The 25670-nt window shown below is 45.3% G+C and overlaps 1 protein-coding gene across 1 annotated transcript in view; it reads left to right on the plus strand.

Annotated features, from left to right (window-relative positions):
- Arhgap10 (Rho GTPase activating protein 10) overlaps window positions 1–25670 on the plus strand; it is a 316109-nt gene that overhangs the window by 223150 nt on the left and 67289 nt on the right. The window contains exons 17-18 of the mRNA XM_045131477.1: window positions 1146–1251; window positions 2820–2979. Coding sequence (XP_044987412.1) covers window positions 1146–1251; window positions 2820–2979 — 266 coding nt within the window. The remainder of the gene's footprint in view (window positions 1–1145; window positions 1252–2819; window positions 2980–25670) is intronic.

Consider the following 25670-nt stretch of genomic DNA (forward strand, 5'->3'; position numbering starts at 1 on the left):
TTCTGATGCTTGGGCGTGGGGTGGGGTGGGGTGAGGGGCTCACTAGCTGTGCGGGTTTAGTCACTTCCTATTGGTAAACCCCAGCAGGCTTTTCATATGGAAGCCCCCATTCTGCTGTGACAGCACGTTTGAACAAAGCAACTTGAGAAAGAAAGTGTGGTGGTTTGAACGTACAAAGTCCCTCATGGCCTCACGTGTTGGTGATTAAGTTTCGTGCGCGATCCCCAGCTGGTGGAGACTACGGGATGTGGAGCCTTGCCGGAAGGCAGTGTGCTACCTACCGGCAGCGGGCCTTGGGGTTACCGAGAAGTCCAGCCCTACTTGCCCGTGCGAGCCCGCTCCCTCGTGTCCCCGTCCATGTGCGGTGACCTCCAGCTGCCTGCTCTTGGAACCCTTTCCCCACCATGAGGCGACTTCCCCTTAAAACGGCGGTGAGCTGGGGAGATGGCTCAGGGGGTTAAAGGTGCTTGCTTGCAAAGCGTAAAGGTCCCGATTCAGTTCTCAAGCGCTCGCATAAAGCCAGACGCCGAAAGTTATTCGGAATCTGGTGTGTGTTTGCCGAGGCAGGACTCCCTCACGTGTCCCCTCCCCTCCCCACACGTTGAGTTCTACCAATATTTACAAATCTGTAAGCTGGAGATCAGCCCTTTCCTTTCCGTAAGCTGCTTCCGGTTGGGTCTTTTGTCTAAGGGATGAGGAGGTAACTGTTTAGAAGGGTTTAATTTCACCTTGCGGATCGAGGTTCTGGTCCTTACGACAGGAAGGTCAAGGAGACAAGAGCACAAAGCAGCCTTGTGTCCTGAGTGATGCATGTGGCTGCTCCACCAGAGTTCTCCGTTCTGTACAGCCCAGGACCCCAGCCCACGGGTGGCACCGCCCACAGCTGATCTAACTTCCATAACTCCCTTAGGCAGACCCACAAGCTCCTTGTGTAGGTGATATTTTTTGGTCCTGTCAAGTTGACATTCCATACAAACCGTCACAGTGGCAAACTAGTACGCAGTGCGTGATCTTTCTGTTTTCAGATCTCGGAAGGATGAACTGTTATCCTTGTTGGCTTGGAGTAACCCATTTCATTACAAATCCTTTTATTATTATTCATTATTGTTATTTTTTTTCTTCTCCCCCTCCTCTCTCATTCTTAGAAAGTGGCAGCCCAGAATCTCGGGTCAACGCCATCCATTTCTTGGTACACAAATTGCCAGAGAAAAACAAAGAGATGTTGGACATTCTGGTGAAACACTTAACAAAGTAAGCTGTTTTTCTTCATTCCCCCCGCCCCTCCCCAGCGTTGCTGACGGTGTCTGGCAGTGTTCTTGGGTCTGGGTTGGCTGGAGTTGGGGCTGTATCCACAGAACCAAGGGCCAGGCTGGGCGTTTGACTAAGGCTGTGTGTTTTGGACAAGTGTGCTGAAATAGGATGCTCCTTGAAGCTGTATAATTATTTGCTTAGTATCACCGCCAGCAACTCGGGGTTTGACTCGGAGTGGAAGAAGAGTATATATTGCTTCATAAACTGGTTCTGGAAACATGATTTTAAATCTGTTAGCAAATTTAGCTCGGTTTCACACCTACCCGATGCCGAGTTTGAACATGTCCGTTCAACCTTGTTTAATCCAGTAATGTGTAGTTATTTCTAAAGGCCCCATTCTTTTCTTTTTTTTTTTTTTTTAACCTGTCCTTAAAAAGCAAACAAAATGTATGGCAAGAGTTTTGGAACCTTTAAACTGAAAACTAGAGGGTACTTGGGCTTGCCCAAGGCCCACCTACGGATACAGTGCCCATTTGTATAGCCAACAAATAGGTTTTGAGTGCTCTTTTTAAAATGCCAATGGATACATTGTTGAGCAAGATAGATGAACTTCCTCCTTTAGTGATAGAGTACTATAAATATGCGAAATGATTTCAGAAAAAAGGCAGAGAACACAGAATAGGCTCAGGCAGTGGAGGCCATGCTTCCTCTGAGAGGTGGTCAGGGAAGTGGGGCTGCTCCGAACAGATGGCCACATTGTGCACTGAGCAGTGGAGGGAGTCAGGGTTCTCCGATTAAGCCACATTGACTGTCACCAAGGCGCATGGGGTCTGGTGGATCTTGGTAGCAAGGGGGACCATGAGCTGGGAAAGGAAGGGGGATTTCTAGTGGCTGCTTTTCCTTCTATTCTCACCGAATACAGACAGTAGACGTGTGTTTTGTACAGATAGGAATTACATACTTCAAGAAGATACACTTGCTAAAGTCACAAATGAGATGATTTGCTCATGGGAAACAAAATATAATTTGGGAAATTCCATTTTTATTCTCAATCTATGAATTATGGAACAAATGTATACGGGAAATGATGAGCAGGACTGTTGAAGGGATGGTTGTCTAGAAACAAGCCAGCTGGCATAAGGACTCTCCTAAGTACAAATCCTTATTCCCCCAAGGCAGGGTCTCCACATCTGTTAGTCACTTTTCTGTCCCTATAGCAAGTATCTGAAGGAAATCAACTTGAAGGAACAAGGGTTTCTTTGGGATCATTGCTTCAGAGGCTCAGCAGATGAGGGAGCAAGACCATCCAGGCAGTGAGGCCAAAGTGACTGCTCATCTCTGGAGCAAGAAGGAAAGAGATGAGCCGGGCGGGGGAGGAAGGAAGGAGGAAGAAAATGCACGCACAGGCAGAGCTGCATTCTGCGCGAAGGGCCTGAATGGGTCCAGGTGCTTCACAGGTCCACTCTGAGGATACTTCGAATCTTGTGAAGCAGTTACCGGATTTTGCCTGTTCCATAGTTACAGCTGCCCAACTAAACAGCTCTTTTCTCCTTCTCCATCCATATTAGCGTGTCAAATCACTCCAAGCAGAACCTGATGACCGTGGCCAATTTAGGAGTGGTATTTGGGCCAACCCTGATGAGGCCACAGGAGGAAACTGTTGCTGCCATCATGGATCTGAAGTTTCAGAATATTGTTGTGGAGATATTAATTGAAAACCACGAGAAGGTATAGTTTTGTGGTTCCCCCTGCCCCAGGAGTATTTATGGTTCTTAGGTTGTTACCATGTAGCCTGTACTGTTTCTCTCTGTCATTGTCTCTATCTCGTTGGGACAATGAATTTTTCCCCCCGTTTCTTCTGAGGAGGTTCAGTGAGTCCCAGTATACCGCCCCCCTCCTTCTCTCCCATCCCTGGTTTAGTGAAAGGTCAGGCTGTCCTGATGCAGGCGGGTGTCAGCAGCGTGATTGTGGACGGCACGACTTTCATCCCTGTTCTTGCATTTCTCACGAGAATTTCATGTGTCGTTGCATGTTCATGTTGGGACTTGGCAGTTCAGGAAAACAAAGCAAATGAAAAGAAAAATAAAACCCACGTTGAAAGGAAGTGAGCTGGAGCCAGATGAGTGTTAGCAGCTGTCTGTCACTAAATAACAACACCTGATGTAGCCAGCTTGGGAGGAGGAGGGGCTTAGTAAGTGCTCACGATTGATTTCAGTCCGTGGCCACTTGGCCCTACTGCTTTGGGCCTGTGACAATCCAAGAAATCCTGGCAGTTGTGTGTGGGAGACGGAATGATGAGCCGTCATGGACAGAGAATATTGGGGGGTGGGGGGGAAGGAGGGGCTGGTTTCCTCAGGTGAGGGAGGATAAGGCCCTGCTTGTCTTCTTGTGCCTGGCGTACTTCATTTAACGCAATGATCTCTGGTTCCATCGGCATTGCTGTAGATGACGGGATCTCATTCACCTTACCATTCATTCTCAATTACACGTAGCACATTGTCCTTTTCTGTTCCTCCTCTGAAGGATGCACACACACACACACACACACACACACTTTCTAATTTTTAAAAAATATTTCTTTTTTAAAAATACTTGTTTGCAAGCAGAGAGAGACAGAGACAGAAGAGAGACGGACACAGAGAGAAGGGGCATGCCAGGGCCTCCAGCCACTGCAGATGAATTCCAGACACATGAGCCCTCTTGTGCATCTGGCTTACGTGGGTCCTGTAATTCCATCCCACTCACTAGCACTGTCGAACCTGTGGACTCTCAGTTAAGAATTTTGGGTGTAGGCTTGGAGAGATGGCTTAGCACTTAAGGTGCTTGCCTGTGAAGCCTAAGGACCCACATTGGATTCTCCTGGTCCCTCATAAGCCAGATGCACATGGTGGCACATGCTTCTGGAGTTCATTTGTAGTGGCTGGAGGCCCTGGCATGCCCATTCTCCCCCTCTCTCTAATAAATAAAAATAAATCCTTAAAAATTTTCTGGTTTAAAGTGAATGATCTCTTTAAAGTCACCTGCCTCATTGCTAATCACTCAGTAATCTAAGAAATAGATGATTTAAAAAAAAATACCTTAGATAGAACTCCTAGGGTTTTTTTTTGTTCTTTTCTTGCAATTATAGCTCAGCACCTTGCTAATGACTGTTCACTTCTACTTCTAAGACAGGAATTTGAAAGTGTTAACATGTTTGGTCACTCGGTTCTATTAAAATTTTTTTAAAAATTCATTAGAGAAGCAGTCAGATAGAGAATAGGTGCACCAGGACATGTAGCCATGAACTACACACCCATGCAACATACTGGGGAATTAAACCTGGGTCTTTAGGCTTCTCAGGCAAACACCTTAATCTACAGCCCAGAAGATATATATATATTTTTTTTTTTTAAAAAGAAAATCAAGATTACATAATGTCAAGCTTGAAACAGATGCTGTAACAACTCCCACTATGAAGTTGGTCATGATCTGAGAGAGGGGTGGGGGCAGGCAGGCAGGCAGACAGACAGACAGACAGACAGACCCATGGTTGGAACTTCTACCCTGTAACACTTAACCAGCCCAGTGTGCCACACAACTTAAGTCCTCCAGTGTGTTTACCCCTGCCCCATTGTTGAGGGCAAAGATCTTTTCTGTACACCTGGTATGTATTAGGTGCTCAGTGAGTAGTTACTGAGAGAATCTACGTACCATGGCACATTCTAGATGGAGGAGTAGGAAGAGAGACCGGAAGACAGACGGAATCTGAGTGCTGTTCGTGGCAGCTTTGCTTGGCTCTCCCTGTCACACTGCTGTGTGGCTGAGCACTTCCGGCTTGTGTGAACAGAGTTTTCCTTCCAGAAGTTGAACTTGACACCCAGCCTGGTGGTTTTCTTTACTGGTAAGGCAGCTTGCGGGGAGGATTGTGAGGAATTCCTTGTTGTTTTGTTTTTGGAGCCAGTCAAGGTGAACCTAGGCCTCTGTTTATGTTCTTATCACACACATTACAACCTGCTTAAGTGACCATTACGCCACCCAAATCATGATGATGATACCCGTCATTTTTAGAAAAACCAATTATGAGAATACCAGCTTTGGAGGGCTGTGATGGTAACCAGCGATTGTTGGATTAAATTTTAATCAGGGAACTTTGGCGCAGCGCATTGGTGGGTCTTAACAGTTGGAATGTAGAATGTCCCACCAAGGCTCGTGTGCTTGAACACACAGTCCCCAGCAGGTGGCGCTGTTCAGGTTAAGTTGTGGAACCATTAGGAAGTGGTGCCTAGCCGGAGAAAGTGGGTCACTGAGGATGGGCCTTGAGTTATTTATTTTTTAAATTTTAATTTATTTGAGAGTGACAGAGAAAGAGGCAGAGAGAGAGAGAGAGGGAGGGAGGGAGGGAGAGAGAATGGGTGCGCCAGGCCTCCAGCCACTGCAAACGAACTCCACAGGCATGCGCCCCCCCCTTGTGCATCTGGCTAACATGGGTCCTGGGGAATCGAGCCTCGAACCGGGGTCCTTAGGCTTCACGGGCAAGTGCTCAACTGCTAAGCCATCTCTCCAGCCCATGGAGTTATTTTTTAATAGATATATATTTAAATTCATTTGTTTATTTGCAAGCAGAGATAGAGAGATGAGAGAGACAGAGAGTGGGTGTGCCATTACCTCCAGCCACTGAAAATGAACTCTAGTTGCATATGTCACTGCAACTGGCTTTTTGAGGGTACTGGGGAATCAAACACAGGTCTATAGGCCTTGCTGGCAAGTGCCTTAACCACTGAGTCATCTCCCCCAGGCCTTGATTTTTTAATAGCCTGTCTCCACTTCCTCTGCTTCCTGACGGTGGATGCAGTGTGGCCAGTCAGTCTCCGGCTGCTGCCTCCATGCCTCCCTGACTGCCTGCCTCCCTCCTTCCCATCATGGGCAGCACCCCTTGGAACAGCAGACTGAAATAAACTCTTCCTTCCTTAAGCTGCTGCTTGTCAGGCATTTGGTCACAACAACGAGTCAAACAACTAATACAGAAGAGCTCTGAGATCTCCTGGCACACTTTGGGTCTCCTTTCCCCATTTGAAACCATGAAGACGAGCCTGCGATTTTTCTGCAGGGAAGAGAGAGAGGTTCATGGTCTCAGTAGGATGAAGCAGTGCAGGTTCATAGAGCTCTGAGCAGAGGGATCTGTGGTCCGCCTCTGCCTTGCTATGTCTGGGCAGAGCTGTGAACGCCCAGCCAATGTGCATGAAAATACCAAGGCTCCCTGTTATGAAGTGGGGGGGGGGCTGTAAGTAAAGCTGAGGCTGGAAGCCTAGGTTGTGTGGCCATAGTATGGTGGCTGGAGGGAGGTTGCCAGCTCGGATTAGTCAGCGGTGCTTAATTTTCCAAGCACCCGTCCTTTCGCCAGTATTCCTGTGTGCTTCTGCTCAGCTGGGCTTCACATCAGAGCTCAGGCCCCACTTTGAGGAAGTGTATATTCCTGCTTCCAAGAGCGTTGTGCATCATACCTGTGTGTGCGTGTGTCCGCAATGGCCACATGTTTCACTGCCTACCAGCACGCGCCCAGGCAACCCTGTCTGACGCTTGATGGTGGTAAGGGAGGAAAGAAGTTTCTGTAGTGGATGTTCAGGAGCAAGAAGAAGCATTGGGGGTGGGGGAGGAAGAAAGAAAGAAAGAGGGTAAGAAGAGCTAATGAAAGGAACAAAAAACAATTACAGTAGTGGGAGAGGCAAAAACACAAGGGGAAAGTAAGAAAGGGCAGGCAAGAAGACAACTTGAAGCCCCCCCCCCCCCCATGGTGGAAATGTTGACTCTAGGCAAGTCACCCAAGCAAAGAGGAAACACCGTGTTATTAAAGCAAGATGACTCCAGCTGGGTTTTGGAGTTGGAAAAAAAATCCTTAATCTGCTTTGGAGATCGCAATTTCTCTCAGCTGCTCTGCTGGGTTTTTCTTACAAAATCCATATGCACTTGATAGGAAACTTGCTCCATATGTTTTGGCTTCATTTACACATGATACATTAAGATGTTTGTTTTAAAGGAGTGTTTCTGTGCCAAAAATATTATCAAGGTCTTTTTTTTTCCCCCTGCAAGCAAGAAAATTGTGTTTCCAAGGTGGAAAATGGTACCGTGAGCTTCCCAGGGATTTTTATATTGAGGTTGTGTAGAATTTGTGACTTTTCATGTACTTGTTACGCATTAATTTGTAGCTTTGTCTCCTGGGTGCCTCCTCTGAGAAAGACATGGTGTGTGATTTGGAGAAATCAAAATGTGAGGCCCATATGGGAAAGAAGGAATGTGTAGACTTAGCGCCAGGATGCAGGGAGGACCACTGGAAGACAGCAGTCGAGGGCTTAGAAGAGAGAGGGCTCATGGCCACTTGGTGGAGGGGGAGGCTCTGAGATTCTTTCCTGAGTAGCTAGTATGAATGCGTTGTAAAATGTAGCTTGATTGGCGGTGCTGTGTGAAGACCCCAGCTCAGGTGTAGGAGGTGGTGTGACTAGAGAAGAGCCAGGGAGGCATGTTCTCTTGTGGGAACCTGGATGAGAGATCAGGTTAGAAAGCCATTCAGAGACTGGAGAGATGGCTTAATGGTTAAGCGCTTGCCTGTGAAGCCTAAGGACCCCGGTTCGAGGCTCGATTTCCCCAGGACCCACGTTAGCCAGATGCACAAGGGGGCGCATGCGTCTGGAGTTCATTTGCAGTGGCTGGAGGCCCTGGCATGCCCATTTTCTTTCTCTCTCTCTCTCTCTGCCTCTCTCTCTCTGTATGTTGCTCTCAAATAAATAAATAAAAATCAACAACAACAAAAAATGCCATTCAGGCCAGGTGCAAGCAAGGTGACCACTTCAGGGCTTTGGCATTTAATGTTCCAGGTACTAGGACAATTCATGGGCTTCAAGCAACGTACTTCAGTCAGTGTAACTTACAGTGGAGTTTTTAGTAGCAAGAAGAGGCGGGATAGACCAGGAGGGATCTCGTAAGGTAGGCTACGGGTGCGATTGGGGGAGCAGGGAGTTCTGCAGTATAAAAGACGTCCTTTGGCAGAAGGAGTTTCAGAGGGTAGTGTTAGACAAATTCAGTGCTTGGAGAAGGTTGGTGTTATTAATAAAAGGAAGGGAAGTGGATTTGGGGTAGGAATAATATGAAGAAGTGTTTCTTATCTGGCTGCCCAAAAGCAAAGTTTAGTAGATACTTGGAGATGTGCTTTGACGTGAGGGGCATTTAGGGGTACAGACTAAAGCAGTCCAGGGCCTGAGATTGCTGGGAGAAAGTGTGTGTTTGATTTGTACTTTTAATCTTTTTACTAAGTAGGGTCTTTGTATGGACACGTTATGCATTGGCACCGTCATTTCCCTTCTCCCTGCCCCCACTCCAGTGAGGCGGCTCCTCGGTGGGGTTACAAGTGGGATTGGGGGTTCATAGTTGTGAGGACAGCAGTCAGCCATTGTGGCGGGGTGGGGCGATGTCTCTGGACATTCCCTCCCACTGTGTGGCTCTTGAGATCTTTCCGCCCCCTCTTCTGCACAATGCCCTGAGCCGTGCTGGGTGTGTTTTAAGTCTACGTTGGTGTTGAACTCTCAGCAGCTTCTGGATTTCAGCTTTGGTGCGTTTTGAGTGTCCTCAGTGTCTGTCACCCTGGCGCAGGTTGTCAGGCTGGCCGTGGAAGCAGCGCTCTTGTTCATCTGGCTGGTTTGGTTTCACCTGGGCTCTGGCTGCTGTGTGAGGGGTGGTTCATCTCCTGCCTGGGAGCCAGCTGTCTGTTCTTGTCTTGTTGGTAGAATTTGGTTGTCCTGGGTTCTAGCTGCTTTCTGATTTCACCCCCGGGGCTCTAGCATGGTTACGAGTGTACCATGTTGGATGGAAGTTGGATTTTTTTTTTTTCTCTGTCCTAGACAGGGTCTTGCTCTAGCCCATGCTGACATAACTGGAATTCACTATGTAGTCTCAGGCTGGCCTCAAACTCACAGCAATCCTCTTACCTCTTTGAGTACTGGGATTAAAGGCGTTTGCCACCACACCTGGCTTTACTGGATTTTTTTTTCTTTTAAATATTTTTTTTTTTAATTTATTTAACAGAGACAGTGGGGGGGGGAAGAGAGAGAGATAATGGGTGAATCAGGGCCTCCAGCAACTGTATATGAACTCCAGACGTGTGCGCCCCCTTGTGCATCTGGCTAACGTGGGTCCTGTAGGATTGAACTTAGGTCCTTTGGCTTTGCAGGCAAATGCCTTAACTGCTAAGCCATTCCTCCAGCCCTGATTTTTAAAATACTACATGATTTTCATGTACCAAGTGGGGTATTTATTTGTCTCATACAACCCTAGTGTGTTAAGATGTTTTTGTGTTTATATACATTTAAAAACATACAGCTGGGCATTGTGGCACATGCCTGTAGTACCAGCTGCTCAGAAGGCTGAGGCCGGCAGATGGCAAATTCAAGGTGAGCTGGCCTGGACAATTTGGCAAGATCCTGGCTTAAGACATTAAGTAGGGCTGACACTTAAGTGTGTTCACAACTTTCTATCACACTCAGGAACCTTCCAGTCACAGAGCATGCTGGTCGCTTCCTGAAAGACAATTCTAAAAGAACAACAATGAATCGGGTTTCAAATGTTTCTTGACTCAGCTTTGCTGGCATTGGGTTTTAGGTGCCAATTGTTTTCATAGGAGAGAAAAATAAATGTCTTCAACAATACCACCACCACCACCAGCCCTACTTTAGAGTTTCTAAAAGCCTTATATCTATATGAGTAGGGACCCATTCCATTCAGAATTCAGTCTTACAGCAAGAATATTTGACAGATTTTCAGATAGTCCCACCTGGTTTCATGAATTTTTGTTTCTTTGACATTGTCATGAAGACTTGACTACTGTCTGTCATGTCTGTCTGTCTATCTTATCTATATGACCTTCATTTTCTGGAGTGTTTAAAAAAAACTTTGGAAGTACAAGAATCTTTATCTTGTTTCTTTTAAAAATTTTTTTTTTGTTATTTATTTATTTGAGAGTGACATACAGAGAGAGAAAGAGGCAGAGAGAGAGAGAATGGGCGCGCCAGGGCTTCCAGCCACTACAAACGAACTCCAGATGCATGCTCCCCCTTGTGCATCTGGCTAACGTGGGTCCTAGGGAATCAAGCCTTGAACCGGGCTCCTTAGGCTTCACAGGCAAGCGCTTAACCGCTAAGCCATCTCTCCAGCCCTCTCTTGTTTCTTTTAAGAAGAGAAGAAAATAATAATGGTATTCTTCCTGATTCTACTCTTCCATGGGGTCACAGTATGTAGGAAGGGTCTGAGTAGTCATTGTGGCGATGGTAGAGTTTTCTTTCCCAGGGGACCACAATGGTTTGACAAGAGAAGATTTGGGAGGGAGGATTCCTGTAGCATTTGAATATCCAGTGTAGACAAAGGCCTGGCATAGGCTGGATGTTGGGAGCGGATTTGTTCTTTGTTATCTCAGAAAGCATGCTCGAGTGCAGGGGAGAAGAGCTGGCCCGCTGGTGAGCGTCTTGATTCTGTCGAAGGAGGAGTGTCATCATATTTTGAATCATGAGACTGGCAGAGATGTGTCTGGGGCATTGGAGCCAAGCTTGCAGGCCTATGAGGTTTGGCCCAAACTAAGCTTTCTCCCAGGGTGTCTGGAGGGGGCGGACCTGTGAAAGAGCTGTCCTCTGGGCTTACAGCTCTGTGTCCAGTCAGCTCTGCGGACTGAAAAACTATGAAGCAATGATCCTCCTCTTCATCTCGTGCTCAGGTTGTAAGTAATCCCAGCTCTGTAAATGAAGAGTACTTGGAAAGCAAAATAAATATCCAAGTGTGAAGAGGTGATGTGGGGGTTACGGGTATAGGGAGAAGTTAGTGTGGGTGTGGGTGGATTGGATAGTCTCACCCCATGTTAGTCTTAACAAGTGTGTGTGTTACCCTGTAGATTTAGCTCCCTAGAATTCTAGAGTAGAACACATTTGTGACATGAAGATTCCTAGAGATCTGGGCTTGGGCAGCAATGTGTGACACAGTGATGTTGGGAGTGGAGCATGCATGAACTGAGATTGGTCATGAGTTAGTGTTGACGCATTCACAGGAGATTATGTCATTATTTTGACTGGTGAATACACTGAATTGATTGATGGTAATAGTTAAATTATGCCTGTGCCTGGTATCCTTTCTTCTCTGCAATTGTTACTTCATTCAGTGATCATTTATTAAGTTGCTTGTACATGCCTTCAATGTAGGTAGCTGCAATGATTTTCTTTTAAGTGTATCTTTCTCTCTAGAAGCCATGTGTCATCTTTTTATTTTCTTTTTTTTTCTCAATTTTTATTAACATTTTCCATGATTATAAAAAATATCCCGTGGTAATACCCCCCCCAACTTTCCCCTTTGAAATTCCATTCTCCTTCATATCCCCTCCCCATCTCAATCAGTCTCTCTTATTTTGACGTCATGATCTTTCCCTCCTCTTATGATGGTCTTGTGTAGGTAGTATCGGCATGGTGAGGTCATGGATATGCAGGCCATTTTATGTCTGGAGGGAGCATGTTGTAAGGAGTCCTACCCTTCCTTTGGCTCTTACATTCTTTCTGCCACCTCTTCCGCAATGGACCCTGAGTCTTGGAAGATGTGATCAAGATGTTACTCAGTACTCCAGTCACTTCTTTCCAGCACTATAATACCTTCTGGGTCATCCCAAGGTCACTGCCATCTGAAAAGAGAAGATTCTCTACCCAAAGTGAGAGTAGCATTAATAAAAAGGTATAAATATTAAGAGAAGTGCTTACTGGGCAGTTTGATAAGCATAGTATATACATTTTTCCATACATCAGCATCATCTTTTTATTTTCTTTTTGGTTTTCCAGGGTTAGGGTCTCGCTGTAGCTCAGGCTGACCTGGATTTCTCTATGTAGTCTCAAGGTGGCCTGGGACTCACTGCGATCCTCCTACTTCTGCCTCCTGAGTGCTGGGGTTAAAGGTGTGCACCACCATGCCCAGCCCAAAAGCCATGTATCTTCTTAAAATATTTTCATTTATTGAAGTAGAGACAGATTGAGTATTGGAATGCCAGGACCTTCTGCCACTGCAAGTGAACTCCAGATGCATGTGCCACTATGTGCATATCTGGCTGTATGTAGGTACTAAGGAATCAAACCAGGCCACCAGGCTCTGGAAGCAAGTGTCTTTATCTGCTGAGCATCAGCCCTCATAGTGTTTCTGAGAAAGGCAGCGTGACAAGTGTGAGGTGCTAAGGAAGAGCAGGGATCCGGCCACAGGGCCTGAAGGTGTGGGGGTGTGGGTTTGGGTTTGTGAGAGGCCTGCCACTGTCTTTGTCCAGGGCCTTAGGGAAAGGTCTTATGTAACTCCAAAGGCTCCTTCTTTGGTAGGCCAACCTTATTACTTCCTTGGGAGCTGTTTACCCGTTGTACTCACAGCAGTGAGCTGAGCCTTCTTGTCCAGAAGAAAGAGAATTGAAAAATGTAGGATTTCGTCCTAAGATTCTACGTGACTCAGAGAAGGGGTTAGGAGCCAGTAGCCTACTCAACACTTGGTACCTCAGGCCACGGCAAGCTCTAGTTACTCCGGATCAACCAGTCCACCCTGGGAAAGCAGCTCGTATTGGTTTTTACGCAGAGACCAGAAACTCAGAGAGTCGAAATTAACTTACCCAAGGTCGCACAGCTTGCTTTGTTAATTTACAGCCAAACTTGTTCAAAAAGGGATTTTAGTTCATTAAAGCCACACAGAAAGTTCCTAGTGGTCTTTTGTTCTGTCCCAAGAAAAAACAAGACCACACTTTTTTTTCTTTTTAAGCTCAAATGATGTTTCAGTTAGTATTACTACATGGATGGCTCCAAGTTTAACTTGTGCACAAAAGCGCATATGTGTGCCTCCGTTGGAATATGTGGGCATCTGAAAGGAAATCCCTGTACTTGGTTTCATAAAGTCATGAGCTTTATATAGCTGCCTTAGCCCCACATGTTAGTGCCTGGTGGTGCCCCAAGAAAGCTGAGATTAACCACTGCACAGCTGTGCATTGTTTCTCAGCATTATTACTTATTCTTAATTACTGAAAGCACACAAGGCCACAGACTGTAGATTGTGCCAAACCAAATCTCCCCAAGTGGTTGCATTAGGAGGTTCTGAGGAAGATGCAAAATCCTTTGTAAAAGAGAGCAATTCTGTCGATATTCCCATAAAGAAACATCGTCAGACACCAGAAACACGGAATCTGGACCCTGATCCCCAGTATGTTATTCTTGGCAGCCTCCTCCTGTTATAATTTGTTGTGGAATCAGCTCTGCTTTATTCATTGAAAAGGAAATGTATTTACAGGCTATTCCCCCCACCTTTTTTTTTTTAAAAAAAAACAAACATAATTTCTTGTCTTTAACTTTCCTTAATCTGTGACCCCAAAAAGGGGGCCCTTCTTTGGCAAGGGGACAGGGATGAGGGGAGGGATGGTACCAACCTGTGATGTTTCCTTACGAACTATGTCCATAATTAATACGTGTTTTTCTTTTAAGTTGAGGCATTCTCCCAAGGACAGCTTCACGTACTTGCACTGGCTGGAATGCCATTTCTGTTTAGATAGGCATGGAGGGAAATGTCCACTAAGAGGATTAGACATCATCTCCAGAATTTAATGAAGGAACGAGGTCATCTGTGCTTAATGTGCTAATCAGTGCTGGCGAGCAGCGCTGTTGTGATGGGTCGACAGAGGAAGGTCCCTAAGTGAGGCTTATTTCTTGTGGTTATTTTGTGGCTCCTGTCAGGCTGAGTTTCTTGGGCCACAGACATGTCCACAATCTGACTTTGCTGGAAGCCTAATGCACTCTTATCCCCTTGCACGTTCCTGAAGGAAAACCCTTTCGTGTTATCACCATGAATCCAAACTGTGGTGAAGTGGTGAATTGTTTCTCACTGTCAGTTGTTTTCCATTCCTAGCAGCCTTCCCTCTCAGTACTCCAGGCCAGTGTGTGTGTGTTTTCAAAATATGTTTTATTATTTATTTACTTACTTAGAAAGAGATAGATAAAGAGAATGGGTTAGGTGCACCATGGCCTCGAGCCACTGCAAACAAACTCCAGATGCGTACACTACCTTGTGCATCTGGTTGATGTGGGTACTGGGGAATCAAACCTTGGTTCTTAAGCTTTGCAGGCATGCACCTTAACCACTGAGCCATCTCACCGGCTCCTGGGCCAGGTCTTTTTTACACTCCTTGGGGAGCTTGAGGAAAGGTAACAAAACAGCCCCATTTCCTAAAAGCCTCCCAGAGCATAAGCAGGCAGCACACCTTGCCTGTGATTTCTGGATACTTAGTTACAGAAACCCGTGGGTAGGCCTGCTTGGGAAGCCTAGGGTGATTGTAAATGAGCTTGACAAGAATCTGAAGTCTGTTTTCACAATGGGAGAATGGGGCTGTAGTACTACTTTGCAAATTATGGATTTTCACACGTCTCACTGGATCTTTTTGCAGATGCTATTTATTGCCCACTTATTAACAGAGACATACAGTCTCAGATGGCAGAATAAAACCACCTCAAAGCCTAATAAACCTTTTGGTTAAAAGATAGGACAATAGCCTGCATGGTGGCTCATGTCTTTAATCCCAGCACATGGGAGGCAGAGGTAGGAGGATCGTTGTGAGTTCAAGACCGTCCTGAGACGAAATAGTGAATTCCAGGTCAGCCTGAGCTAGAGTGAGACCCTGCCTTGGGAAAAACAAAACAAAACAAAACAAAACAAAAGTACAACAAAGCAAAATGAACAAGACCCCCGATCACACACACAGGAAAAGGCCTAGAGACTAGGGATTGAACTTAGCAGACACGTGTGGGGGCACGTACCCGTGCTCCTGGGGAGGCGGGTCAGGGGGCGCAAGAGGTAAGGATAGGCAGGGCTCTTCAGTGGAACTCTCTCACACTGACTGTAGATGTTGATATCATTCGTAGTCGTAGTAGTTTAAAAAAAAAATCCCCTATCACCCTGAAATCTAAAAATGTTTAATGATACATGAGATCAGAGTAGAAATTTCCAAAGTTGTAGACTATCAGGAAAGACACTTTGAAAGCTCACACGTTAAAACTTAAAGGTCAAAGTGAAACTCTGAGAGAAAGTTGTAACCCTGAGTTCCTGTAGAAGCCAAAAGGAGTGAAAATCGTGTCTAGTTAGAAGGAAAGCATAAAAATAAACAATTATGATCTAGAAATAGGGGGACATAATGGACATAAATACAGCTTACACTTTGGGGGGATTGGGGATTTTCATACAGAAGCCAAGTGCATAAGCCATGAGCGCAGTGGTAGTGAAGGCTCACACAGGGGCACAAGTGTGGGCCTGGGCACGCAGCACAGAGAACCCTGCGTGAAGCTAGGGAAATAATTGCTAAAGACGCCGAGGGGAAAAAATATTCCAAGAACCACCACCCACTTCCCAAAGACGTAGCAGGCGCAGGTATTTTCACAGGTAAATTCTTTTAGACTCAGAAGAAGCAGTTAAATCTGCCATGACTTAGCCTGGTTTGCAGCCCAGTGAACCAGTTTCTTTTTGTGACGTCCACAGGGCACTGTTGCCAAACAGCCCATGAGAGGTGAGGTTGTAGATCCATTTTACTCAGGAATATTTTGCAGTCCTTTTAAGCAATACATCAGCAAATGACAGCAGCACCTTAACAGTTACACGGTCCGGTTTATGTTGGGTTCATCCCCCTGGAAATCATGAGGGTGGCTCATGTCTTCAGGTATATTGATGTACCATATTATGAAATAAAAGGAGAAAGCAGAGTGCTGAACTCATTAGACAAAACTTACATTGATTCCCAAGAATATCTTCATGAAATAAATTGTGGCTGTTTCCTGAAAAAAGTATTAACATGTATTTTAGACAACATGACTTTGCATTTCATTGCTGAAATCTGAAAAATACTGAAAACATGACCAGAGCTATTAATTATTGTTTTGAAAGTATTAGGTAAGTCAGAAAATGGATAGGTGATGTGAAATCAGGGCAGGAAATGTTGTATATAAAGAGGCGGTCCTCGGGAAGAGATGGGAGAACGGGTACCCAAAACAGTTCATGAGGATGGAGGTTAACAACGGTTACCATGACTGCCAGGAGCCCAAGGCACAGCAGTGGGGTTACACCGTGGGAAGACGGTGTGAGCCTGAATCGAGGCGTGCAGCACACCTGTATAATAGTTCTGCTCACCACACGAGGAGGGCTCAGTGAGGTGGAGGTAAATGGTTTTGTCTGTGGCTGTGTGTGAATTGGAGATGGTCCGGTACCATCCAGCGCTGCTCCTAATGTGCATGTGCTTGGGTGCCGCGTGCTCTGACTCCTGAAAAGACCAATCTTAGAGAAGTGCAGAGCAGCCGAGTGGTTATGACACTGGGGAAGGTCGTGAAATGATGACGGGGAGAGATCTATCCATGCTCACAGGAGTGGAGTTTCAATACGGGATGTTCTATTGTCTAGCACAGTGGAGTGCTTTCACTTAATATGCATTTCAAAATGAGGACTCCATTCTGGTACAGACACACACACACACACCCTCATGTTTGAGGTGACAGATATGCTGTGTACACTGATTTCATCATTACACAACATGTCCAATGAAGGATTCTCTTTTCCCCATGAATATGTTCACTTGCAGGTCAGAGACAAAATGCAAGAGAACAGATTTACGCACGGAGCCCTGGTCTGCTGCCGAGCGTCACAAATAGGGTCTTTGAAATCTTGTAGAAACAGCTAATTTGCTACATTGTCTCAATGTGAAAATCAGAAACATCCTTGTGTGTTGAGATCAGTTGTGATAGAAAGAGCACTTTGGAGCATGTCAAATGGAATGAGATCCTGGGTTTGGTCCCCACCAGACACCTGGCGACCAGGTAGGTGGCAGACATGTAACTTGATCTTAGGCAGGCGAATTATGGGAAGGGTTGATGGTCTGTTACCTAGGACTGACTGAGCAGACTGGAGAAGCGCTTCCTCTGGCCACTGGAGAGGGCAGAGCACAGGACCACAGACCATGTCTGATCCAGGTCAGAACACAGTCTGAGCCTGAGGGGCACACAGCAAGGAAACACATTGTGCCAACAACCCAGGTGAGGTTGGAGGCAGATTCCTTGCCATGGTGGCCTCCGGAACACAACTGGGCAGACAGCTTGCTCACAGCTGAGGGTCTCCAGCTATCCTGCTAACCCTTGAAGTTGCCATAATTCATTGGTGTCTTATATAGGTAGCAAGGTCAGAAAATACCCTCTTGTTAAGTGTTTTCTCAACCAATGAGTTGATGGTGACCTGTTTCATGGCAATATACAGTTAACACACTGAAATTGAACAGTCTCCAAGCCTCTGAATTAAAAAGTGTTGGACCACCAGCTTTCTATTCATACTGTCACTTACTATAGCCCAGGCACACTGGCATCTTTGGTATTGCTGGAACATTTCTGCCTTCAGGCCCGTGCCCTTCATCTGTTGTAAACTCTGTATCTGCCACAGAAGGCATTCAGTCAGTCTTTGAATGGATAATGATTTAGATTCGGAATGACTTGTCTTTTATGATCCTTTGTGTATTCACAACTAGAGTTATAATCCACGTAGACATACTCTTAGACAACATATTCTTAGAAGGAATTAAAGACACTATTAACAGTAGTTCTCCAATGGGAAGAAGGGACTCCGTGTTTGGGAGAAGCAAGGATTGAGTAAATGAATTCGCCAACATTGTATCAAAACTCATCAATGAGGGGCTGGAGAGATGGCTTAGCAGTTAAGTGCTTGCCTGTGAAGCCTAAGGACCCCGGTTTGAGGCTCGATTCCCCAGGACCCTTGTTAGCCAGATGCACAAGGGGGCGCACACGTCTGGAGTTCATTTGCAGTGGCTGGAAGCCCTGGTGCACCCATTTTCTATCTGCCTCTTTCTCTCTGTGTCTGTCACTCTCACATAAATAAATAAAACTCATCAATAAGGATGTGTGGATGGAGACACATGTGCCACCTTGTGCATCTGGCTTATATGGGTCCTGGGGAGTCAAACCTAGGTCCCTTGGCTTTGCAAGCAAGTGCCTTAACCACTAAGCCATCTATCTCTCTAGCCCCAACACTGAATTTTATAAAGTCTCCCCCCCCCCTTCAATATGAGACAGTGTATCTTATTATCTTGGTGAAAATGCATTTTGGCTGTTGAGTTGAATTCCATTGAATTGCAGACTGGTGTTCTTTTGGAGAGGGATATGGGAACATTTCCCAAGGTTATGTAGTGAAAGAACAAGCTGGCCATCTACTTACTTTTATACATTAGAAAATATGAAATTGAAAATACAGTACTAGATCTGAGAGGTCATTAATTGTTCTCCCTGCACTGAGAGCAATTCTATACTGTTAGCTCCTGGATAGCAATTTCCACCTACCTTGTCGTCCTCTTCCCTCAGCCTTCCCCACCACGTGTTCACTGATGAATAGAGCTCGCTGGCTTTTTATTGACCCTTTTCTATAATATCTGTAGAGCTTTTCTTCATTTACATTAATTAACTACTGCAGGGAGGATGTGTGTGCGTGCTAAAGGGCCTTTTGCCATTGCAAATAAACTCCGGATGGATGTGCCACTTTCTGTGTCTGGCTATATGTGGGTTCTGAGGAATTGACCCCACACTGACAGTCTTTGGAAGCAAGTACCTTCAGCTGCCAAACCATGTCCTTCCTCCTCAGTTCACATGCTTTGTCTTACTAGGGTTCAGGCAAAAAAGATTAAAGTGCTTATCGGTGCTGTGGGCTGGAAGTGGTTAACCGTCAAGGTGGCTTTGGGTTAGAAATCCCTCTGCGCGTCTGTGAAGAAGTATGAAGAAGGGTGGTGATGTTTACAGTGACACTGTCTATGAAACGGTAGCACTTGCCAACCTTTTTTGTGAACTTGTTCTTTTTTTGGAAGGAGAAAAACAGTCAAGAGAAGCATTAAGATGCGACTTTGCCTCCCTGACTCGATTGGGGCCACCCTGTGGCATGTAGGCACTGTCACCCGAGCATGGGGTCAGGAAGAGGGGAGCTCTGATTGCATTGTGGCCCCGAGGACTCATGAGAGGTGAAGGAAGGGTCACCCTGTGCTGTGAGAAGGGCGGCAGGCCACCTCAAGGAGATGGTTCAGATGTGAGGAGAGTGACTCACTGGGCCTAAATAGCTTACTGCTAATATTTTGAGGATAGATATTTATTTTCTTGCTCAAGAATTTCTAGAGTAACTGTCCAAGCCCCTTTGGAACATTTATAACAGTATCGTATGAAACTCTGGGAGATAGGCAATTTAGCATCTCCCAGATTAACCTGCACGATTTGAATAGTTCAGGTTTCCTTCCCACATACAGCTGACTTACAATGCCTTCTATTGTCTATTAGCTCTGGTTTTGACCTCTCTGACTTAATAATACAGGCACATTCCTTCGTCCATGTGGTGGTATTGTTAGAGTCTGAAAATTACTGCATGACCTGTGGATTTCTTTCAGTCATAGGAGTTTGTCACACTCATTGGACTCTCTCTGTGACTGTTTTATTGCAGCACTGAATGCCATCAGTCCCTGGTATGGCCCGGCCAGCTAGGAGTGCAGTTAGGTCAGCATTTTCCTCATCTGAGGTTTGCTGAGTGCCACCGAGGAGGTTAGAAGCCATCTGTCATCTTGTAGGCATGACGTGTGGCGCCTCATTCCCACTTCCTGTCCACTATGACTTTCTCTGTGGCTGTCTCTTGCTATTCTTACACAGCTGCTTTTCAAAAGGACTTTTTCTTAGGCTATATTAGTCATAGTATGTTTTATGACATTATCATTCGTGTATGTAGTGTACTTTGTATCTGTTCATGTGTTGGCTTTTTAAAAAAATATTTTTTATTTGAGAGAAAGAGGAGAGAGGGAGAAAGAATGGGCACACCAGGGCCTCCAGACACTGCGAACAAACTCCAGATGTATGTGCCTCTATGTGCATCTGGCTTACCTGGGTCCTGGGACTCAAACCAGGATCCTTTGGCTTTGTAGGCAAATGCCTTAACCACTAAGCTATCTCTCCAGCCCATGTTTTGGCTTTTTGAAAGCTTATTCATTTCTAGACACTCTTGCTTTGCTGGGCACTTTGTTTCAGCCTGTGGAAAGTCTTTCAGACGTACTTAAAAAAATTGTATTTATTTTAATATTGCATTTTATTATTATTAACAACAAATTTCATACGGATACATCATGTGTTGGTCCCCTCTTTTCCCCCATCCCTTTGGGGACGCTCCTCCCTGGGGTTGCGAAGGTTCCCTGTGGGCTTGTGGTTTATGTGCTGTGGAGGCAGCACTCATCCTTCTTGGCCAGCAAATTCATCAGTATTGTCCCAGTTTTGCTGAGGGAGAAGTATGTGAATGCTCATGAGCCCTGAGCTCAGGCCCGGAGGTTTCTACTCAGTATTGCTAAATTCCTACTGCGCGTATGGAAGGTGTCCTGCTGCAAGGAGAGACGGTGTTCTTGTACACCTATGGAGGGTGTTGTACGCACGCACGCACGCACGCACGCACGCACGCACGCACGCACGCACGCACGCAGGTGTGCCACCGCAAACATAGGAGGCTGCAAGTAGAGGGCCAGGTCTACTGTGTGTATAGAAGGCGTGCTGCTCATGTAAGAGGCGTCTACTGCACATGCAGGTGTTAGAGGTTTCCACTCAGCGTATATAGAAGGTGCTCTGCAAGGGTTCCGCTAGGCCTAGGGTGGTTTTGCTCCGAGGGAGAATGCAGATGTGTCTTGGTGTTTTGGGTTGGCTTGACTGGGTGTGAGGGTTTGGTGACCAGAGGCCATGCCAAACACCTTCCCTGGTGCAGAACAGCTCCTGTACCACAGAGAATTACCAGGGCTAAATGTCCATAGTGCTAGATTGGGAAACCTTCTATCTAGATCACTGTAGTCATTCAGTGGTGTGCTCTGGACATGATGTGTATAATTTTGTTAAATGCTTTGAAATAATGATGTATCAGGATTCTTAAAGTATGAGCTAGGTGCCCCTTGAAAACATTCTGGGGGTATGTGAGGTCAAAGCTGGTTTTAAGTATCCTTATCACTCATTCCTCTTTTCATTCCCAATTTTACAACTGTCGATATTTTCCAGACATGTGACACATTGAATATAGAAGCACATAGTCCAGATGATTTTCTCCTAAATCAAACTTTGCAAAGTATGAAACAATGCCTTTCTTTTTCACTAAATTATTTTTGCTTTGGAAAAGAGGTCCCCCCCCCCCCACAATGGAACATTTTGTTAAATGTAATGGCTAACTTTTTAATTAGCTGATGAATATATTTAAAGTTTTTAGATTTTAGTGTTTACAGCATTGTCAGTGTCAATCAATGTTATTCACATCAACAAGCATTCTTTGGGACATTCCATAATTTATTTTATTTTTATTTTTTTAAATTTTTATTAGCATTTTCCATGATTATAAAAAAAATCCCATGTTAATTCTCTCCCCCCCACACACTAATTTTTTAAGATTATTATGAGGTCATGAAATAAAATGTTAAGATTGTATGATTTTGGGCTGTATTTCTTCCATTTTTCTGTGCAAGGATACTGTGAATGACAATTTAAAATGTTGGCATCTCATGCAGGATTTTGATGTTTTCTTCCTGAATTAACAGAAAGTAGCTTGCAAGTGAACGGTAATGGTTTTGGGCTGCCCTTCCCAGCAGTCATCATTCCTTTAGTAATCAACTTGAAGCTTAGTTTGAAATTTCCACTTGGGTGGAGGACTTTCTCAACCTCAGCTCCCTTCACTCTCCCGTGCATGTTATTTTTGTTGTTGTAGATAGGATTAAAATTTTCAGAATATCTCTGTCCCTTTGAGCCAGCTTTTCTGTTGGGAATCTCAAGTGTTGGAAGCACAGATAGCTTTACTCAAAATATTTTGCAGCTTGCTTCCTTGAAATCGAAGTTTCTGGGTGTCTAAAAAGGGGGACTGGGCTAGTGATGTTTCTTAAGGTGAAGATGTGGTTTAGATCATGAATTTCAAATTTTGTTTTGAAAAATTATTTACTTATTTTAGAGAGCAACAGAGAGAATGGGCATGCCAGGGCCTCCAGCCACTACAAATGAACTCCAGATACATGCGCAACCTTGTGCATCTGGCTTGCATGGGCATGGGGGAATCGAACTGGGTCCTCAGGCTTCACAGGCAAGCTTCTGAACTGCTAAGCCCTCAAAATGTTTTGAAATTATATTTTTTATGTTAAATAATTCAGAACACTATAGCTGTCTGCTGCGATTTGATCTTGGTACTGGCACTGTTGGCCTCCCCCTTGTATTCTCTCAGGAAGGTGTAGGCAGGATTACTTCATGCCCTGGTGAGGCACACGACTTGTGTGGTAATTGCACAGTGCATCTGGTGAATAGCCTGATGTCTGAGATGTCAGAAACCATTGTGGTTGGCTGCAGTCCTTTTAGCTCTATCAGGAAACTGAGGCCTTAGAAATATTTCTGGTGCTGGAGAGATGGCTTAGTGGTTAAGGCAGGTACCTGTGAAACCTAAGGACCCAGGTTCGATTCTCCCAAGTCCTACGTAAGCCAGATGACCATGGTGGCATATACATCTAGAGTTAGTTTGCAGTGGCTAGAGTCCCTGGTGTGCCCATTCTCACTCCCCCTCTCTGTCTCAAATAATAAATAAATGAATAAAGAAAGAAAGAAATATCACTTCCCCAAGTTGAGGTGCAATGAACATTATTGCTTTGTGTGATGCAGGAGCAGGGCACACGTTGCTGGCCATGTGACCGTGCACTGGCTGTTTAATTCCCCTCCCCATCTTCTTCCTCATCTGCATCATTGAAATGAAAATACTAACCTTGCAGCGTTGTTCATATAACTTAACATACCTTTCTTTCCTAAACCAGTCCCCCCCCTTTTTTTTTTATGAGAGGAAGGGAAGGAGGGAGGGAGTTGGCATGCCAGGGCCTCCAGCCACTGCAGTCGAACTCCAGAGCCTTGCACCATCTTGTGTGCATGTGCAACCTTGTACACTTGTGTTACCTTGTGTGCCTGGCTAATGTGGGATCTGGAAAGTTGAACCTGGGTCCTTAGGCTTTGCAGGCAAGTGCCTTAAGGGCTAAGCCATCTATCTCTCCAGCCCCAAACTAGTCTCTTAAAATATTTCATACACACAAAGGTGACACCAATGTTAGAGCCACATGTGTGTGCTTATCCTGAGCCACTATACAGCATAATTCTAACATTGCTGTTGTGAAGACTCAGTTACCTTACTTCACGTGTGACCCTTTATCCCAAAATATGTGGTCATAGGCCTCCTAACAACAAGATTATTTTTATTTGCAAGCAGAGAGAGGAGAGACAGAGAATAGGTGCTCCAGAGCCTCCAGTCACTGCAAACAAACTCCAGATGCGTACACCACTTTGTGCATTTGGCTTTACATGGGTACTGGGGAACTGAACCTGGGTCATTAGGCTTTGCAGGCCAGCGCCTCAAGTGCTGGGCCACCTCTCCAGCCCAATGCCCGCCTCTTGATGGAAGAGCACCAAAGAGTTTGTGGTCATGTTTTACGACTGTCACAAATGGCTACCACTACATAGATTCATTACAAATGTGCTTCTTTGATTAATAGTAATCCTTTGGGAAATACTTAGAATATTTAAGAATCTTATTTCTCAACAATTAATTTTTTTATCTTTGTGTATGTGTAGAATGTGTTAGTGTATATATATATGTATATGAGTGTCTTTATGTGTGTGAACGCAGATAATTGTGTGTTTGTAGGTCAGAGAACAGCCCTGGGTGGTGGTTCTCATCTTCCGTCTTTCTTGTCTGAGGCAGATTCTCTTGTTCACCACTTCATATGTGAGACTGGCTGGCTTTGAGCTTTGGAGATTCTTCTGTCTGGCTCTTCATGCATTGTGGGGACCTGAACTGTGGTCAACAGTCTTTCAAATCACATGCTTTTAACAACAGCCCTTTCCCCAGCCTTTCTCAGCGTTTTATTTTTTCTCTCATTTTTTAGCATTTGTTGCTAGTTCTGCATTTATTAGATGAGATTTCAAGTTACCGTGCTAATCTGTCTGGAAATAACATGATGATGGCAGACAGCGTTGATTCTGGACCTGTTTCTTGAGACAAAAGTGAACATACAGGACAGAGGTTGACAGGTATTGAGCGTTTCTTAACAATGTAAATGGCACACGTTACTGGGAAGTGAATAGTAATTTGCGTGAGGAACTTGGCTCTCCTCAGCGAGCATAGTTCCATAGCTCTGTCATTCTGACTGTTTCCCCACTTCCTATCGAAGCAGTCAGCCCAACAGTGCACCAATACACCTCTCATCCAGTGTGGAGACGTTCGTGCCTAAGCTGGTCCCAGACCTAGACGTCCTCAGGCCAGGTGAGCAAAAAGCTCTTTGAGTGTAGGCACTGTGATGTGGGCAGGGGCGGCAAGTCCACACTGATGACCAGCCCAAGATTCTAAGCAGTGGTCTTGACTCCTTTGGAGATGCACCAAATAGGTAATGATCATGCTTTGTCGTTAAATCTAAGACATTTTGGAATGAGTGGCTCAGCTTACACCGAGGGAGAGAGGCTTGCGTCTGGCTTTGGATAGGTAACTTCCTTGCAGACTGAGTTTGGTAAGAGTAAGATTTAGAACAATGGGATGCTTAAATTTTACTTATTTATGTATTTACTTGGTTTTTTGAGTTAGGGTCTCTAGCCCAGGTTGACCTGGAATTCACTGTGTAGTCTCAGGCTGGTCTAAAGCCCACAGCAACCCTCCTGCCTCCCCAGTGGTGGGATTAAAGGTGTGTACTGCCACTCGTGGCTTACTTAAATTATTTTAAGTGTACATTAATAAATATTCTTTTGTGTGTGTGTGAGAGAGAAAATTGGTGCACCAGGGCCTCTAGCCACCGCAAACTCCAGATGTGTGAGCCACCTTGTACATCTGGCTTATGTGGGTTCTGGGGAGTCGAACCTGGGTCCTTGGGCTTCACAGGCAAGCGCTTAACTGATAAGCCATCTCTCCAGCCTTAATGAATATTCTTTTTTACTTTTTTGAATTTTTTGTTTATTTTTATTTATTTATTTGAGAGTGACAGACAGAAAGAGGCAGAGGGAGAGAGAGAGAGAGAGAGAGAGAGAGAGAGAGAGAGAGAGAGAGAAATGGGTGCACCAGGGCTTCTAGCCACTGCAGACGAACTCCACATACTTGGGCCCCCTTGTGCATCTGGCTAACGTGGGTCCTGGGGAATCAAGCCTTGAACCAGGGTCCATAGGCTTCACAGGCAAGCTTTTAACTGCTTGGCTAGCTCTCCAGCCCTTTAATGAATATTCTTAAACCCTTAGGTAGAAGCATTTCAGTTGGTTAGGTACAGCCCAGCTACATCCTAATGTGTTTAGAAATTAGATGTTGCACTCAGGTTTAGTCGTAATAGA

This window comes from Jaculus jaculus, chromosome 12 (genome assembly GCF_020740685.1).
Source record: "Jaculus jaculus isolate mJacJac1 chromosome 12, mJacJac1.mat.Y.cur, whole genome shotgun sequence".
In the NCBI taxonomy this organism is placed as follows: Eukaryota; Metazoa; Chordata; class Mammalia; order Rodentia; family Dipodidae; genus Jaculus; species Jaculus jaculus.